Source organism: Numida meleagris, chromosome Z, assembly GCF_002078875.1.
Source record: "Numida meleagris isolate 19003 breed g44 Domestic line chromosome Z, NumMel1.0, whole genome shotgun sequence".
Classification (NCBI taxonomy): domain Eukaryota; kingdom Metazoa; phylum Chordata; class Aves; order Galliformes; family Numididae; genus Numida; species Numida meleagris.
This window is the reverse complement of record NC_034438.1, coordinates 25,743,400-25,763,037: the sequence shown is the minus strand read 5'-3', so window position 1 is coordinate 25,763,037 and position 19,638 is coordinate 25,743,400. Positions and strand designations below refer to the sequence as shown.

At 38.8% G+C, this 19,638-nt stretch overlaps 1 protein-coding gene across 1 annotated transcript in view; it reads right to left on the bottom strand.

Moving 5' to 3' along the window:
• The window catches only part of ZNF366 (zinc finger protein 366), a 31,735-nt gene continuing 12,446 nt past the window's right edge, over positions 350 to 19,638 (bottom strand). The window contains exons 2-6 of the mRNA XM_021381168.1: positions 15,683 to 15,745; positions 12,061 to 13,382; positions 9,777 to 9,968; positions 3,754 to 3,928; positions 350 to 1,320 (exon numbers count right to left, since the gene is read on the bottom strand). Coding sequence (XP_021236843.1) covers positions 785 to 1,320; positions 3,754 to 3,928; positions 9,777 to 9,968; positions 12,061 to 13,362 — 2,205 coding nt within the window. The 5' untranslated portion in view covers positions 13,363 to 13,382; positions 15,683 to 15,745 and the 3' untranslated portion in view covers positions 350 to 784. The remainder of the gene's footprint in view (positions 1,321 to 3,753; positions 3,929 to 9,776; positions 9,969 to 12,060; positions 13,383 to 15,682; positions 15,746 to 19,638) is intronic.

Genomic DNA, 19,638 nt, shown 5'->3' with positions numbered 1-19,638 from the left:
TTGCTTATGCTGTGAAATACTTAGTAGTTTCAGACTTGTTGAGACCTATGGTTAGAAGTGGTCGAATATATTTAGTCAGATAATAAATGAATATAACTCTATAACTCTCTCTATAACTGCCTGAAGGGAGGTTGTAGGGAGCTAGGGGTCAGCCTCTTCTCTCTTGTAACTAGTGACAGAACGAGGGGGAATGGCTTCAAGTTGCGCCAGGGGAGATTTAGGCTGGACATTAGGAAACACTACTTTTCTGAAAGAGTGGTCAGGTGCTGGAACGGGCTGCCCAGGGAGGTGGTGGAGTCACCATCCCTGGAGGTGTTCAAGAAACGTTTAGATATAGCGTTGAGAGACATGGTTTAGTGGGGTTATTGGTGGTAGGTGGATGGTTGGACTAGGTGATCTTGTAGGTCTTTTCCAACCTAGCTAATTGTATGATTCTCTGATTCTATGAAATACTAAAGTATTTTTTTTCTGATAACTAGAAAATTGAGTGTAACATATACCACCCTAGATGCCAGATAGAGGAAAATAAACTTCTGTACCCACCCTATCGTCTGCTTGTATACCAAATGGATAAGTATAAAAATCTTAACAGTTCAAAATCTATTGCATTTCTTGATGTCTGTGGACTGCTTTGTTCTTTTCGCACATGTTTTTTGCTTTAATATATTTTTATTGTTTTAGCTTGTTCATTTCTAGACTCCTGCAAAATTCCAGACTTTGGTAAATTACAGTTCAGGCTCAAAGCTATCTGTTTCTCATTTGCCAGCTGTTTCAAAATGTCCATTTAAATGCCTATAAGCATTGTCTGTTTTTCCATTTTTCTTTCCAGTAATTCTTTCAGACTCTTGTTCCTGTGCTTGAAATACAAGTAATCAGAGAGAGAATGCCCCAGACTGGCCTTTTCAAAGGCTCTAAAGCTCAGGTGCTCCTTGCTGTTTGCAAGGTCTCTCTCTCCTGGGCTCTCCTGGTTGTCGGAATCTCCTACTCTTGTCTCCAGTCCTCCGTCACTTAACATTTCTTCCTTCTCACTGCAGTAGGACTCTCTGAAGCCCTTCATCATGCACTGTGGTTTGCCAGACAGATCTTGAGGAATGTACAGCTTGTTGTTGTCATGATGGTACACACCAGGGCTGTATTGCTCTGCCTCGTAGCAGTTGTCTTCCTCTTCTTCTTGGCATGAGCTTCCCTTGGCACTCTCGCCGTCCGAATGAAATGAGATCCCCTTCCCTTGGCTTTTCTGGGAAAGATCAAAGGGCTCTTCCTGTTCCAAGCTCCTCAACACATTTGTCTGGGACAGAGCAATTCTTCCTCTTCCAAAACCTTGCATTATTTCAAGGGGGGAGAAAGGGAACAATTTACATATAGCAAATGCTTCTACACGGTACATGGTTAAAACATAAAACCTGAGGTGGCCTTAGTTTAATATTTTACCTTTGTCTCCCACTCAGCCATCTCCAAGCCCTTTAATGTTTACATCTCCTTTGAGATACTGTTAAAAGAAGTACTGTTGTATTTACCTCGCAGCCAGGTCAGGACACACATAACATTTTGCTGTACACGCCAGACACTTGATGAGAGAGCTAGGAATAAAAGTGAAGTGCCTGGCCTCTTGTAAACTATTTTTTGCCAGTGAACCTACCCACTTCCTTCTTCCTATTTTTTTAGCAAAGGCTTTGATCTAAACATGCCATAATCAAAGTTCCAGTTTTTGTATTTTTTTTTCCAGAAGAGTGGAAGAGATTAAAAATGTTTTAAGGTGGTTGTTCTGTGGACACTCTAGTTCAAAGATATTACTATAAAGGGAAAACAAATTCCTGTTCCATCAGTCTTAAACTTCATCTCTCATTGACTTTTCCACTCATCCAGTGCCACTGAAATGTTCTATGCCCTTCAGCTTGAGGAAATAATCAAAAAATGATTTTGAGCTGCACAGTGTGAGTGTGGTCCTTTGTCTGTGTATCTTAATATTTGTCAGAATGTCTCCTCTCTGTTGGAAATCCAGACATCACCCAGGAGGCAACAGCATACTCAAACGTGCTCTGACCATCACGATGCACAGAGGAAAATTCAGACATTACAGGCATAGTCCATCTTAATTTAAACAAAGATGAAACTATGGGATGAGCATTTCACTCAGCAGCAAAAATCTATTATAGAAACTGCTTTATTTGCTTGGATATTTTTTTTCCTCTTAGTAATCTGATCTGGTGTCTGTGGGATTTATGCAGCCACACTAGATGCAGCTGCTGCTTTGCAACTGTGTTGTGTTTGTTAAAATGGCTCATGAGCAGGTGGCAGCCCTTACAAATCGTCTCCCGTCTGATAAGCCTCAAGGGCTGAAGAATCTCTGCTGAAAAGCACTTAGGCTGTCTTCAATTACAAGTAATTGTGTAACTCACACAGTGCTGTAGGAGACTAAAGGGGAAAAAAGAGCCATTTATCCCATTACTTGTTAGAATCTTTGAACATTTTATGCCAAATATCATTAGAAGATTTCTTTCGCATATGTGTTAGGTTGCATTAAAGCCTGAATTTGAGGAACACTGTGAAATATTACCCATGATAGAATCATTTATCCAGAAACTCTAAACAAACAAATCATCTTTGTTGCTCAAATTCTCCAAACAATCTTCCCTAATTCCATCACTTCTTTAGAGAGCATTGTTACACGTGCACGTAAGGTTGATTTTAGGAACTGTGTGTGTCCATGGTTGAAAATACTCCCTGAGTGGTCAGAACTGCATATGCTTTGAAATAAGGGGGGATTGTCCTCCCTCATTCATGTGTCTCTGTAGTGTGATCTTCAGCTTATGGCTTTTGTTTAGCATCAGTATGTCACAGAATAAATGTATCTTGAGCAGAAAGGCTCCTGGATGTAGAGCTACATGGGTTTCCATTCCCATTCTAGCCAGGAATCCAATAAAAAATGAGAAAGACCTGTGAAAATTTCCAGATTTTTTTGCTTCTGTCAGCTTTGAATGGATTTACAGTTCATCTTCATGTTTAAAACCATGTGGACATGCCTCAAATATAAGAGAAAACTCATAAACTAGATGAGTCTGGGGCAAAATGTCTGCTTGCTCATGGCTCCTAGGCTGTCGTCTGTCACTATTCAGGAGTCAAACCCCAAAGAACTGTAAAATTTATTCAGAAATAGTGTAATTACACCCTCCATTGGGAAGATCAATGCAATTTCATCCATGTCCTGTGCATGCCAAAATCTCACGAAAGCTGTGTGCACCTGCTTACTATCATTTGTGTGTCAGGGATACCCATGTACTAGGAGCAGCTTTGGAGCGCTGTTGATACTGCACCTTTCCTGCAGTGATGGAGCTTGTGAGCTTAAGTACAAGAACATTTGGTATGGCTTGATAAATCCTCTGCTTTAGCACTACTGATTGCATTCTCCCTAACATCTGACAGAGGCAAGTTAGTGTGCCAAAATGACTTTCTTGTCATTACCATCTTGTTTTGTCTTCAGCTACTACTCCATCTCAGTCTGTACATCTATGTCATCATAAATCTTGTTTGAAAGGTCTCAGAAAACAGAGTTGCTATCTTGGGCAGCTCTGATCTGTAGCAAAAGAGTAATACAGATAGTTAACAATGAACTCCCAGGGTTACAGGATTCAATCTCTTCCAGTAGCTTTGGATCTATGATATAAGATAGTAGGTTTGTAGAAAAGACCCATGTAAGATTGCTGATAAGTATGTCCAAACCTCTCAGAGAATAACTTTGCTCATAAATATTACCTTGAGAATGAAATCCTCTTTCCATGACCCCGTGCTTGACTTTCATATGCCTGGTTAGGTTCCCCTTCAAGGTGAATTTGCTGGGACAGTAGAGGCACTTGAAGGGCTTACTGTCTGAGTGCAAGTGCATGTGTCCCATTAAATTGTGCATTCTGTTAAACTCCTTTCCACACAGCTGTAAACAACAACAACAACAACAACAACAAAACAACAGTAAAATGAAAATAATTAGTTTGTTGGAGAATTTCCAATGTCAGTATTTTTGAAAGCAAATAGAACCTATCCTTCCCAGCTTAAGACATGGCAATTTCTGGCTGCAGTTCATTATACAAGTGAAACTCTACCAATGAGAATATATGGTTGAGTGTGATTTCTCAAGGGCTTTCTGTTTTGCTGCCATTTTTTAAAATTGGCAACTAGGAGAGACACATGGTCACAGAGTACTTACAATCAGCAAATGTTGTAAGAAGTGGGAGAGTTAAGCATGAAACCCAAAAGGCTCTTAACTTGAATGAAATTCTAAGTATAACTTTCTGTCCCAGAGAACTATTTTGTTTGTAGTTTATAAAACTAACCTTTATTCAAAAATAATGCCAGGCAGAGATGGAGACACATGATTAAATGAGAGGTTTCTGTGAAACAGTCAAGCAGAATATCGCTTCTCCTTCAGTGTATTGGAAATGACTGCACATTTTGCTTAAAGCCAGGAAAAAAAAACGATTCCTTTTTTCCTTTGCTTCTTGCTCTCCCATTTGTCTTTGATTTTCTCATCTTTTGTTTACCAGCTTCTGTATTTTGATGTCTCTGGTGAGTAAGCTGGAATTTAAACAGGCACGGGGCCATAAGAATGACTCAGCTTTCCCTGAAGCGTGTTCCTGTCAACTTGAGCCATTGATCCTACAGGTTTCCCTTTGATGAAACAATGAAGATTTTTTTCATTGTTGTTTTTCTAGATGGGTCCTTTTGTAGTTCCATCCCTTATAAATCAAATGTAGTCTCAAGACATGGGAGTTTGACATCAGTACTATTTGCTTCTAGCCTTACTTGTCTTCTGGTCTTTCCTTGATAGGATTTATAATTTTATTCACATTCAAGTGGCTATTTCCATCCTATGTAAAATTCTGTGTTTGCTCTCTACTTCTACTTTTTTTTTTTTCTCGTTGATTTTAGGCAAATAATTTTACTATCCAAATAATCTTACCACTGTCCTTGCTACTACATGAGGCATAATCACTATAACTGAGTGACAGGAATTTTATCAAACAGCGTACTCATCTGGCAGAAAATGATTAAAAAGCAATTAATGAGGCTCCACCAAACTTTTGGTCTAATCTGACTTTTGATTCCATTTTTTTTTATTTGTAGTACAGTAGATCTGGTCTGGTACTTTTGGATTCAAGTTTCCAAAGCCATCACCTGCGATATCCGGATGGAACCAAGGTGGTGAAATGATCTTCAGTGAAGCAGTAGTGCAACTTTTGCTCTTGAAACCAAAATGGAAAAGCAGTTTGCTAATATTAAAATTGTGAAGAGCATTGCTTTTTGAAAAGAAGCAGAACTGATTGAATGCTGCAAAAAGAAAAATTCTGGAACTATTCATTTATTTTTAAAATGATTTACTTCAGATGCATTATTTCTGTGGTTTTCTCTCTATGATTTTAATAAAATGAATGTTCTAGCTAATAAATTTATCAACAAGGTGTTCCCAGAGAAAGTTTGGGGAAAAAAATAGCTACTGAAAATGAGTTAGTAATTTGTAAAAGTAAGATATCTGATTGTAAGGGTCATCCATCCACTCAGGAATGATAACTGTCTCTCCTTTGTGTTCAAAGAAATCCACTGTACCTGATGAATTACATTCAGTGAAATGAAAGCACCAAAACACCTTCTGAAAGTGCTGTGAAGAAACAAAGAGGAGAAGAAGCACTGAGCAGTGCAGAAAAATCACAAGGAAGAAGAGCAGCTGATTAGATATTGACAACTGCTTCAACAGTCTATGATGTGTCAGTATTTCTCTGCCTATAAGAATGTCAATAACAATACTTCTCTAACGCTTCTTAGCAGAAGGATTCTGGCTATCTGCTTCCATTGTGTCTGACCTATGTTCTCACCAGCTTTTGCTTTCTGATAGCTAGGTCTTCTCCATCTGTATTGATATTAGAGGAAAATCTGATTCAACAGGCAAATGGCTAGAGTACTTCACACAAATCTGTGTCTTTATAGAATATTGAATATTAAAATTTGTCTAGTAGAAGCATTCCTTTCTAGCAAGGCAAATTCCTAAAGGTTTTTCCCTTACAGTATAATATTTTTGTGTCTGAATAAAAAGGATAGATTTTCCATTTCCCAAAGTCCTGCATGATCTTAGGGAAGTGTAATTTCTTCCTATCCTGAAGTCTTGTCTGAGGACAAGAAGGAATGGTACCAGAGAAGAGAGATGTGGCGGGAAAATGAAAGAAGTGCAGATATAAAAAAAATGTATTTTGGGGGGTGATGGCTCTATGTGACATGGTATCTGGTAAGTCATCCCTTTCAAATGACGCAAGACAATTTTCAGATGAATGCCCGTGATTCAGAGTGCGAAGGGAGCAGTTCAAAGGCTGACATGCTGGAAGACAGCTAGTCAGTGCCGTTTAAGATTCACAGATAGCACTTACACAACTGACTGGGTCTGCAGACCAAACTAGGAAGATGCAAACATTTACTTCCTCTGTAGGACAGGGCTGGGAGCACTGATGATCCAAAACCATGGAAAAGAACATAACACAGAATCTGAGCATACAGAAGGCTGGAGAGCTTGTGTAAAAGATGTTGAGATGATAGGAAAAGTACGGTTACTTATGGGCCTTCCTTAGGCTCTCCAGTTTAGATGAAATAACATTCTCATCCCAAAGAGAAAGATGTCAGCTGTAAGTCTGCTGAACACATTTTGATGCACTGGCTGGACTTCAGCACAGTGTGTTAGAAATGCTGACTCAGATCAACAATAAATTTTGTCTTCCTAAACCACTGCATGAAATAGCACTCTTCTACATTTATCAGACTGTTTTGGTTTTTTTCCCAAAGTACTTATATCTCATTTTTTCTTTGGTTTAATCTCCTGATCTAAAACCACAGTTTCATGTGCAATGGGTAAAAGTGGTGTAGACTGACACTTCTGAAAAAGCAACACCAGATGGGCACAGAGACTAGTTCTCATAGAAGATTGCTTCCAGACGAGGGCAGGGTCCGGTTCATGCAAAATAAGTAAACTCCTTCGTACTTGGAAAGAAGATATTTTGATCTGCAGTCATAAACCAAAATTGTTTAGGCTCACCTTTAACTGTGTATTTACAGTAGCAAGGAAGTTCAAAATATCTGCTGCAATGTATATTTGTCTGGCTGCATGTGAGAAAGCTTCATCACATTCCTTATTGCTGATATGGAACATTATTAACTTCTGCACAAAAAGAAACTTTAAATTTCAGAGAACCATCTGAAGTCACAGTGAGCACTGTTACACCATTTGGAGCAACTCCTTCAGAACTCTGCTGCAGTTTTGTTTAAAACAAATAAGAAGAAATCTTGGACTCCAGCCTGTAGAAGCTATGGGGATGTTCATTCTTCAGAGAAAAATCAAACACAGATCCAGGCTTCAGCTGGGTGAGGAAACAGAAGGGACAACTATTTGCTACTCCCTCTTTTCAGATAGTCTGTGCTTAGCTGTGATTAGACACATAGGAAAGCATCATGTTTTCTTTGCTGTGAGAAAAACGTAAAGAAAACCACTGCATGTGGTAAAGTAGAAAGGCTACTGCTGTGCTCTCTTTCCCTTGCATTCTTCTTTTTTTTTTTTTCCCCTTCATAAGAAGGGTGTTCCTTTCCTCAAAGAGAGAGGGAGAGGGAGAAAGACTGTAAACTGTCCAAAAGGACCGTGAGAAAACAGGAAGCTTTGAAAAGTACAAGAGAAAGCAAGATGAAATCTATTTGCAGGCAGTTCCCTGGGGACATGTGAGCCATTGTTAAGCAGGCTGTTCATACAGCTATATCCTTCCTTCTGCTGAGGAGGAGCTTGGTGCCAAAAGGCTGCTATCTGGTCATTGCCTTAACCCTCTGAATACCTGCCAGAAAAACTTGTGAGACCTTCAAAGGCTCTGCCAGTGAGACTAGGGATGTTCCTAGTGCCAAAGAGCAAATCTTCTTTCTCCCTTTGCTTATTGTTATGATCTCCAGTCTGTTTAGGGTCATTAATGTTGATTCATACTCCGTTAGCCATAGTAGATACTGGTTCACTGAACTTCTAGTTTCTTTTCTCCTAGGAATATTGGGTAGTGATGAAGAAATAATAAATAAATAAATAAATAAGAATAAATTAGCAAGAAAACCAGTTGTTCCTAAAGAGCTTTTGTTACTGGCTGGAAAGTATGCTGTTGGTACTCCAGTTCCTGGCTCACACTGTTGACATTCAAAGTTTTAATAGCCTGTCATTACCAAACCCTATCAGGAACACAAGCTTTCAACTACTCGGCACCTGTCTCAGAAATAGCATGGGTCCACATACTGCACCCAGAATGCCTGATCAAACAGTTGTGTTTCTTTTCTGAAATTTGAAGGGTAGAAGAGGACTTTGACCAAAAGGGAATAAAAACACAGGGTTGCAGGTGTGTTCAAAGGGTAACAGTCTCCAGCAGACTTGATGTGGAACTACTCAAGCTTTTCAGAAGCTTGAGTAATTCTTTTATCAATATTGTTACATTCATCTTAATATTGAGAAATTATTTCTTCAATACAGAATAAGTGCTAGTATACAAAATAACATTTAATAGGACGTAAGTTAAAATGTAACAAAATGCTGACAGTGAAAGTCTTTGAAATGAAGTACTTCAATGTTATCAAAAATGAATTCTAAAGTACTAATTCTGATATTTTCCTATTAAAACTATCACTGAAAGGAATAATTTCATATAACATTTTGAAGTTGTACCCTTTTCAAGACAAAATAATTCCATTCAAGTTTTTTCATCCAGATCTGCTTCTGAATGAGTCCATTTAAGAAAATACTTAATTCCATAAAGATGTTGGATGAAAGTGTTCTAGAAATTGTTTCCAGATCAATCTCCTGTTACTTAGGCATAAACTGAATAATACAGTCCTCTCCATATTTAATGCCCTCTTAGAGCGGATCAAGGTGGGAATAAAACCCACAATCTTTGCCTTTACAAAGTATCATTTTAACAATGGAGCAGAAAATAAGAAAAATAATAGATGTAGAGTCTGGTATCAGGTAAAAAGGTAAGCATGAATAACTCATTAGGAAGAAATTAGACATGAAAACAGGCAAGAAAATGAAAGCCTCCAAGATTTTTTGGGAAGGGAGGGAAGAAGTGATGGAGAGGGAATGTCAGCCTCCGAAGTGCTGGAGGGAGGCAGTGATCTGGCATTCTCAAATGATCTCAGAGGCCAGTGTGTTAAGATACTGATGCCCTGCCTTGAATTTCAGTCTGGTAACTACATTTGGCCCATTCAAATGCCTTCTGCAGTTCTATATACCTGTGACTTTCTGTGAGTTCTTCCCTAAACAATCGCATAGCATTGCTGTGTGAAGTCCATGTTGCTGCTTCTCCATGGTCCTCTGTGGAGTGCCCAAGTTGATCTGTGTGTTTAGTCAGCGCTTGAAGCTGCTAAGAACTTAAGTACTCAGACTTCAGATTGGATGGCTGTTGTGGGCAATGGCCAGGTATGTTTGCTGCCCTCAGAAAGGGGTGGCATTTAAATGCTCACTATGTGGAAAACAATACTTAAAGATTAAAGTTAGAGATACTGAAGGGGAAGGGAGCAAATCACAGATATTTAACTCCATTTTTTTGTGCTACCTAAGCAGAGCCTCAATCAAGAATGGAAAGCGGGCTGTTTTAAGCTGATTTAAATGTAACTGTAGAATATAAGCAAGTCTTGTTTTTCTAAATTCTATCATGTCAGAAGGTGGTAATATCCCAGAAATAGTCAGTGAGATTATGTCTCTGCCACATAGGAGATACGCTCACCTTGCATTTAAAGGGTTTGACATCAGAGTGAACAATCATGTGTGCCTTGAGAGTCTGCTTTTGCACAAAGCTCTTGAAGCATAGATGGCATTGATAGGCTCTGATATTGGTGTGGATCAGAACGTGTCTCTTCATGTTGGCCAGCAGAGTAAACTCCCGGCCACAGATTCCACATTTGTGTTCTTTCACACCCTGAAAGACAAGAAGAAATAGATCAGTAGATTGAATAGTTTCTGAATTATTTCATCTTCAGTATGGCAATGTATGAATTACTCATTCTGCATTAGCAAAATTATTTTGCCTTTAACATCATTTGTTCAAGTAATTTCTACTTATGATTTGTGGGTTTTTTTTGTGGCAAATTCTTAGAAGAATCTGAGAAGCAGAAAAGGAAAACAACATCTAAGTGTAACAAAACAAGTAGTTTTGACTCCATCTTTAAATTTACATGTCAGCGAGAAGTAGTAGCAGGGCTTCTCTATCCTTCCCTACTGTTTATGTGAAGTACTGGTCAAATGTGCACACCTGTGGATCAAAAGTAAAAGTTAACCACTTAAGAGATCAAAGAAGTCTTTGGCTATGCTAATTGAACATCATTGGTTTCTAACTGAGAACTACTCCTGCTTTGCAGATTGCTATTGAAAATAACCTGAAATAAATGAGAAGTAATTAAATAATATCACCAAAGCTCTACATATTATATTCAATGAAGAAAAAATATTTTTAACTCTTTTTGAAATTTACACTAACCCTAATGGAGAGTCCCTGCTTTAACTTGTGTTTACGGAACATTTCTAGCACCCTCTATGCCATGCAGTCAATTCACTGATATATAATCCAATATTCTTGGTCATATGTACATGCTTTAACCACCAGCTCCTGTGAGTTATTTAGATATTATGAAAATCAACGAATTTACCACAAAGCACTTTGAGAGTTTGAGTATAACTTACTGCAGGTAGTGAGAGCTTACCAGTGCAGTGCCAAGAGCAATTACTCCTCCCATAGAACTCATTACAAAGAAGACTTGAAATGTCAGTCACTTTTGTGCCAGTCAGTGGTTTTCACGGAGATAATTACAAAGCTAAATCTGTGAACATGCCCAGCAATTCTAAGCATCAAGTTATCTGAATTGAGGATGCATTTGGGCAGCTAACGACTGTTAATTATGTTCACAGCTGAATCAACCTGCAGCTGTGGACAAAGAAGCAGAAGCTCTCTAAAGGCTCAAGGGCATTGCATTTCCCATGACAAAAAAAATACCGGGTTTTAAATTAGTGGAATTTTGAATGGTAAATCTAGGGAGCATCCAGAAAGAGTAGAAATAGTATAACAGCAAATAGAGAAAATAAAAAGCAAATGTGGAAGTAGAGGCTGAGGATTTTTAAGAGGACATGTGTTTATATGATTAAAATGTTGTAGCTTTCTGTATTTTTTATGTTTTTCACACAAAATCCAAAATTCAAATGTGGATTTTTACTTTATTGTATTTTTGTAAAGGTGGATAGCCTAATTTCAGACGTTCTTGAATGGAATATATATATATATAATATATAATAATAATAATAATATAGATTTCCTATTTTTAAAGGGAATTTTCTGGATTTTTTCAGAGCTTGTTCCCGATGTGAACTGAAATACCTGTCATTCCTTACAGCTGTGGTAAGACTGTTGCTCGATACAAATGGGCTGGGATTACAGTCCTCTTTGTCCACTTTCATTAAGTGGCATCCTGGATAATTTAGGTATAAAGGGGATTTTTGCTTGGGTCTTTTTTTTCCCCCTACACGTCTCATTATAATGACTCTTCAAAACTGGATGAGTAATATACTTTCTTCTGCTGCACACACACATCCTACTGCATATCCTCCTACTTACCAGTTAGGAGAATCAAAGATATATGTATGTTTTTCAGAAGAAAATTTCTGGTAAATTTTTTTGAGGTTGGATAGATTTGCAAAATGCTGTTTTACAGAAGCTCATTCTGAAGGTAAAACCCAGAAACGGAGAGAGTACAACTGCGGGTGGCTTAACTGAAGTCTTGTTTATAACAAAATGTTTTTGCACCTACTTTCTTAAGTCTGATAGGGACATCTAGCTTCTACTGATGCCAGCACTACTTGGGACTTCTGTCCTGCATGAAATTCTACTGCTGGAAAAGGGCCAGCATGAGGCTTTATAGGCTGGTTACCCACTCTTCAAGGAGGTGGGCATATATTTAGCAGCCTGTAATCCCTGTGCTTCTGTGCCATGCAAGGTGAGAGTTCAACGTGTGATGGCTTACCTTGTGAGTTAGAGAGTGTTGTTTGAGATGGTGGGGCTGCACAAACTCCATGCCACACTCAGTACAGATATATGGACGGATGTCTTTGTGCTTCATCATGTGGTTTTGCAACTGACTTGGATACTGGAAGGTCTTATCACATTCAGTGCAATTGTACTGTATTGGGCCACGGTGGGCTGTTAAGTGTCTCTTCAGCTGGGCCAGAGTGGGGAAGTCCAGACCACACTCCACACAAATGTTCTCCCGGCCACTCTCGTGCTTAGACTCGTGTGCCTTCAGCTCACTGGGATAGGCAAAACCTCTTCCACAGATCCTGCAGTTGTAAGGCTTGATGTCACTGTGCTGCATCATGTGTCTCTTAAGGTGACTGGTTTGAGTGAAAGACTTGTGGCACACCTGGCACTTATGTGGCCTCGTGCCCTGGTGTGTTAGCATATGAGTGTGCAAGTGGCTCAGCTGCTTGAAAAGCTTGCCACATCGATTGCAAGCATGTGGCTTAATGCCGCTGTGCCCTAAGATGTGGGTGACCAAATTGTACTTGGATGTATAGGACTTCTCACACATCGGGCATTGCCAGCGTTTCTGTTCACCCCCAACATCAACATAGTAGCTGTCATCTATCTGAAGGTTGACGTCTACTCTTTCCACTTTCTGTTTATTTTCGCCACTTTCTCTTACTTCAGCCCTCCGGAAGGGTGGCTCTGGAGGCCTTTTCATTTGAAAGGGGTTCCTGAAATGAAGATTTGGTGGCACGATAAAAGGAAACATTAAGCCAGGGTGGACTTTAGTGTAATAAGGATAAGGAGCCTGCACGTATGCTGGACTACTGGGCCATGCCAAATTGGGCTTCACTGGTTCTTGCTTAATGGACTTGGCTCCAAAGTGCTCCAGAGATCTGTAGAACTGGAAACCAAAGTTGCAGAGATCGATCATCTGGGAACTGTACTTTGGCTGTGCTGGTTGTTGAAACACCATAGGAAGACTGGAAGAATCTATATCATTATGATCTTCAAATCTGTGTGGTGGGGATGAGGAGCCCTCAAGAGCGATAGAAGGAGGCATTTTTGTTGGCATGCTCTTGCGTTTCCGCGACCCTCCTTCCAAGGACCCCTGGACACCTTCCATGTCTCCAAGAGGAGGAGGGCCATAGCGGAAATGTGAAAGGTGCTGTCTGAATTCTTCACCAAAATGAGTTGTTCTGTGTGGCTTTGTAACAGGACTCAGTGGCTGCAGGCAGCAGGAAAAGGGAGAAGAGGCTTGTGTATTGTCCACGCTACAATTTGCATCTTCGTTCTTCATCATATTTATATCTTTTTTAATTCCTTAAAACAAATGAACAAACATCTTTATTTCTTTCTTTTCTCCTGGGCTTAACACTTTATTGTCTAGTTTATTTGTTCTGAGATTGTTTTTTTAATTAAATACAATTAAGGATGCCTTGCTTAGGCTCATACAAGATGAAGAACTTCTAAAGCAGAATGAAATTTGCTAGAGGAGAACAATGAATCTTTGGTCTTCCTGAGGTAGAAATGGTGGTTTAAATCAGATTTGACTCATACAGTATATTTGTAGCAGAAACATGTTATACTGTGACTCTCTACTTAGCAGCTGAATTTGTATGGCAATGCTTGTGCTTAATTGAACTCAGCCAGGCTATTTGTGGGCAAAGTCCTGTCCTTGGCTGTGCAAGAACAGGCTCTAGAAATTGGCGGTGCATCTGAAGGATATGGCATTACAAACAATAATGTGCACATTTATTATGGTTGTGACATGAAAAGTCAAAGCCAAAAACTTTAAACTTCTTTGTATCATTAGCATGTGCTGCTGTGAGAGAAAACAATGGCCAAGTGATCTAAGGACACCGTGTACCATCAGGTTTTGCGCTGTATTTCCTGGCTTCCCTCACTCTGTATTGTAACAAGAAGGTGGAGATTGATTCATTTTCTTTGTTTTAATCCTAGTGATATTTACCTGGCAAATTCAGGGGAGGAAAAGCCTCTGACCACTCTCCAAAGTGCATTTAGTTTTATGGACATAATCTATGTTGGTTTTTTTTCTGTGTTTCTAAAGTAGAGCACAACCCCCCCATTTTAAAACTAAACATGGAATTCATTTTAACAGTCTCCAAGGTTCCCAGAGTAATTGACACCCGAGAATGCTCAGATCATTTCTAGTGTCATGACAGTGCAGATTAATAACTGTCCCCCAGCAAATTTTTATATTCTATTGGTTGTATGGAGAGCCTCTCTTGGAGAACTTCTCCTGAATTTGGAGTTCATCTGACACACTGGTTATGAATTTAACTTCACCTTGAGCAAGGTTGCTACTTATTGCCTTGGCTCTCTGAGGATGACCTTTTCCAAATGTTTGTGTGTGTATATGTCTGAGCTTGTGTACATGCATCTGTCCAACCAAGAGGAGGTTAGTCTGGAAAATGGGACATATTTTCCCTCTGTCATTCATGACATGTTGATGCTATTTACAGCACCATTCTTGGAAATGTTGGGTGGAGAGTATGAAGGTGGTTAGAGTACTAAAGACACCCGTGTTTCTTTTTCAGGAAATTCCGTGCTGGATAAACTAGCTTCCAAAGATAGATAAAAGCACATCTCAGTGACCTACTTAGGCTGTGGACAACAGAAGGCATAAAAGCTGTTTGGAAAAAAGTTACTTCTGTTTGGAAGTTAGATTCTGGAACTACGTATGAAATACTGTGTGAATCTGAAGGCTCAGTGACAAACCTTTAAGATGGAAACTTTAGGCAAAGGGATCAATTAATGCAGAAGAAGGAAAAAAGAAGGGAAAACTGTAGGACCTCTTAAGGGATGATGGTTAAAACACCTGTGACAGTGCAAGAACAAACAAAAAAATAAATTTAGCCTAGGATAGATATCTAATAGTTATACCAGGATGTGACTTTCAGTCCCTAGCTCATTGACTGGTGGCATATGTATGGGTACACTGTACATATATGCACACATATGTGTGTGTGTTTGCATAGGTATATTTAATATATAAAGGTGTGTGTATGCGCATGTGTGCATTTCATCAAAGAGGATTGCAAGGGAGTATGTATTCTCTTACGTTTTCTCGTCAACCCTAAGTAACTAGGCAGAATAAGGAACCATCAAATCTCAAAGATTCTTTCTGTACAAAGGCTTGACTTTTTTCTGAACACCAAAAAGTATTCCACTTTGTTCCAAAGAATGGAAAAATGTTTTTTCAAATTTCATTTTAAACAATGTTAGTCTTAGACAATTAGAAAGTAAAATGTACCTGTAGACCTAAGTCTACCCTTCAAAATATGGGCCTGTTCCTCAAATGTCTTTCTCCTTGTGTACCTGATTCTTTTCATACAAAATGAGTATAAAATGCATCAGAAAGCTCTTAGCAATTGAGAACACAGCTATGTTATTTATTGGCTTTGTTAGATTATTGAAATGCTGCCAAAGTGACAGTGAGTTGTGCCTAATTGCTCTCTTGTCTCCTGGCTGCTAGTTCCTCCCTTCTTCCACAGCCTGTTTTATGCAAAATTTCCATCTATCTGGAACACAGAGTTTCAAAAAAAGCTATACAGTTTCTTGAAATTACTGGAAAGAAACAACCTCCTTGCACAACTGACCTTTGGCTTTCACTGACTGTACGGTTTTATTCCTCTGTCCGTGGCTACACACATCATGGGACCCTATGGGGGAAAGTTTAAAAAGTTAGTGAACAGCACAGTCAGAGAAGCTCCGTGTAATCAGAAAATTAACATCCATGAGGGGAAGAAAAGTACAGATTTACAGCCTGAATACATATAATCTTGCTACTTTATTTCCAAACTGCCAGACCCTATAATATACAAATTCACAGAAGGAAGAGTAAATCTGTCCTGTCCTCTTGTCTCCTTTTCTGCTTGTAGCAAATGCTACCTTCATTATGATCAGAACTTAATTCCATAAAAATGTGCATGCTGCGGAAACTGTAGAAGGGACTGCAGATTCGACCACTGTGTGAGAAATAGTTCCCTCATACATAAGGAGTCTTCTTTAAATAACCTCAGTAGAGAACTTAAAGCTTATAATAATACTGTTCCACATTATTTTTGTTCGCCCTGACTTTGCAGTAGCTGATCCCATTTTCATACACAACTATAAGTAAGAAGGGAGGAAGAACCTGAAAAATGATTGAATTAAATATCTCATTGGGACCTTCTTTTCTTTCCTACATAAGCACTTTGAAATTTCTTTCCTTCTTCAGCACGTAGTTATTTAGGGTGGAATGCTATGTAGAACACTGGAGTGTGATTCTAAACATTTGGTTCATTTTAAATCTGGATAAACACTGACAGTTCTAGCTTTTATCTGCAGTGTTCCAGATTTTCAGTTTTGAAAACATAGTCTGGAAAGTTCAGTGGCAAAAGTGTATAAGCTCTCCAGAGTTTAAACAGAAAGCTTACTTTCTTTGGAACAGACAAGCATCCTCACAGTTTTTCTCTTTATGTAATTAAATGTATTTTGAAATACACTGTTTTGAAAAATAGAGCCGCAAATAAGCTCTTTCCCTGCCTTTTCAGAAAGGAAAGGCTACAGGGAGTTTGGATAGTCTAATCTGGAAGTACCTCCACAACTACCTAAGCAGCAGCTAATAATGCTCTTAGCTTCCCTGAAAGAGGAAGAGAGTTTAAGACAGAATATGAATCACCATTTACTTTCTCATTTGCAGCTAGTGTACTTCTTTCTAAAGACAAAAGGATAACATAAAGTGTCTAAATCATGCTATTCACTCTACAAGCACACGCACTGTAATACACCCCAGTTAATAATCCCTGCTGAAGTCAACAGCACGATATCTTCAGACTTCAGTAGAACCAGAATTCTGCTTCCTGTATGAAAGTGCCTTCTATCTATAGAATGATAATAAGCCCAGCAATACAAATATGAGGTTATGAAGTTGCTTCAGTTTAAATGCAGACTACTACTGTCCTGATTTTGTTCTTGGTACACACAATTGTAATGAAAGAGATGAGACCAAAACAAGTGAAACTGATGCGTATCCTCTGATAAGGGGAAAGTGGCTACTTAGTACAAGGTTTGCATTTGTGTTTCCTATTTCAGAACAGGACAGAAGAGAGCAGAGTGTAGGAAGCCTAAAGGTAGATGAGTCGGCTGAATGGTTTCTCTTAGCTGAAAGAGAAAACCTTTGTTTAAATGAACATATATGACTGCCGAAACTTTAACATAAGAGAACACCGTAAGAGTGTTTCTGTTCTACTCCCAAGCCTGAATATTGGCAGCTGTATGGAAAGACTGAAATCTAACATCTGCTCCTGTGTAGGATTTAGTGAGAATCAGTGACAAATGACACACTACCACATTTCTTGGGCCAAAGTTGAGCAGCTGGAGACCTTGAACCTTAATGAGCAACCAACAGTGTTTTTCAATGGATCGTTGTTACTACAGAGGTGCCTATGGTTGTCTTAATAGGTTTTATGGGATCTCCTTCATTCATTTCACCTTCATTATAGTTTCTGATTTTAAATGTATTCAGTCATTCAATTGTTGAACTAAATACCAAAGTTTTTACTTGTTTTTCACTTACTCGCTACTTAGGCAAAACTTGCATCAGTTGCAGGATCTGACTAAAGGGGTTTTCCTACACTGAATTCATCTCATTTCAGCACCAACGCAGTGTTCCCTACCAAAACTACACTGCTTTGAAGTATTGCCATAGTCTGAAAATCTCTGGAACACCTGCACAAATTTGAATATATCCATTACTTGTAACCAAGTGATTTTCAGATAGTACACATCTGATGCCTTCTTCAAAGGCAACATAAACCCTTCACAAGCCATTTTTTCTTTCCCTTTTTGTTGTTTTCATATCTTCTTTCATGCTACTTCCTGCGTATATGAGTGATGTCCCACAACAATGGGGGGCCATTTGTCATTTCCTTTTCTTTTGGAAGTTTCATAATTTCAGAAAGTTGGAAAATAATGAAGTGCACTTTTTTTTAACCTCCAGCTATCAAGTATGTCTTCTCTGTTTTGCTGGCTATATGGCCTTGCAAAGTGGGATTAGATTATGGTAATTTTCTGTACCTGTAAAATCCATGCATCTGCATGGCATTTGTATAAATCAGATTCTTTGTAAGTACTACCTCAGGGAATACTGTAGGTGCTACAAATATGCTCAAAATAGCATACTAGGCTTTCTAGGTATTGGTTACATTGTTTGACAACTGGTTATTTGTATAGCTTCTTTTTCAAATTGAGGCATTTTATTTTCTCTAGGCTTTAATGACTGCAGTCATTAGAGGAGGGCAGGAGGTAAAAGATAATGATCAAATCTAAGCCAGCTCTTCCCTAAGATCAGAGTCAACTCTACTCTTTTATTAGTTAAGAAGGCTGTGCAAGGTGTGCTTTTCATCCATCTTTTCCATGCATCAGTAGCCACATTTTCAAGTACACAAATGCAAATGGGCTCAGTTTACAAATGCTGAGTATACAGTAATATACAACAAAGAGCACAATAACACTATTTGATAGAATATATACAGATAGAAAAGAACAGCCACAAAACACTATTTTTCAACACAGTCACCACCATTAGCAATGCATTTTCACCAGCAATGAACAAGAGCCTGCATGCCAAACTCTTACCAGTTGTCACCAGCGGAGATGACACTGGTTGCCACTGCTGAAACACACAACCACTGCCTCACTGTGCTCACATCCACTTGATGTCTCCATAAACATTCAGCAAGCATCAGTGAATGTCAGTGGGTGCCATTTTTTCAGCACGGAGGAATTCAGTGACACGGCTTTACTTTACATACACTTCCATGCCAGACACCATTCTGTCAGAGTGCCCCTCTGCTGCCATCTGTCACACAGCAACAACATGTAATGGAATATTGGTGCAAAGGTTCAACCTCTGCTGCTATACCACCAACATCTGCCGCTGATGTCATAGGCCAGCATCTTAAAGCAGAAGGTATTTCTTTCGGAGCAGCCCTCATATATTTCTCTTCCTCTTTTGGATTGCCATCCTTAATACAGTTGGAATTGGGGACAAGTAAGCAATCATTCGTGAAAACATCCTGGAATGACTGAAAATGAGAAGTGGACCAGATCAAGTTTTTTCTTCCTACATTAGTATGATAGTACAAAGGAGTTCAATGTCTTTTCACTTCTCCCTGGGAAATTACCTTCATCTGCTGATATCAGGCTTTGGGATGAAACTTCTTCTTTCCAACAGAGACATTTTTATCTCAGCAAATGTTTAGCAAAGTAAGACTAATAACTTTGGTAATTCTATGACAAGATTTCCAATAAACTCTGAAACTCATTCTTCATGAATTTCAGTTTTGCAATTTGCAGTTTTTTATAGTCTCTGTTGTCCAATGAGATAAGAACTCATTTATGCCATGACCAAAATTTGATACTTTTGACAAATTCAGTGTATACATATGAAAATAAATTCCTGCTATCCTGTGGCAATATCTTAACAAAAAAATAATGGAAATCACACATACGCAAGAAGCTTGATTGTTTAAAATACTGGACATTTAAACAGCCGAATGAGACACAATAA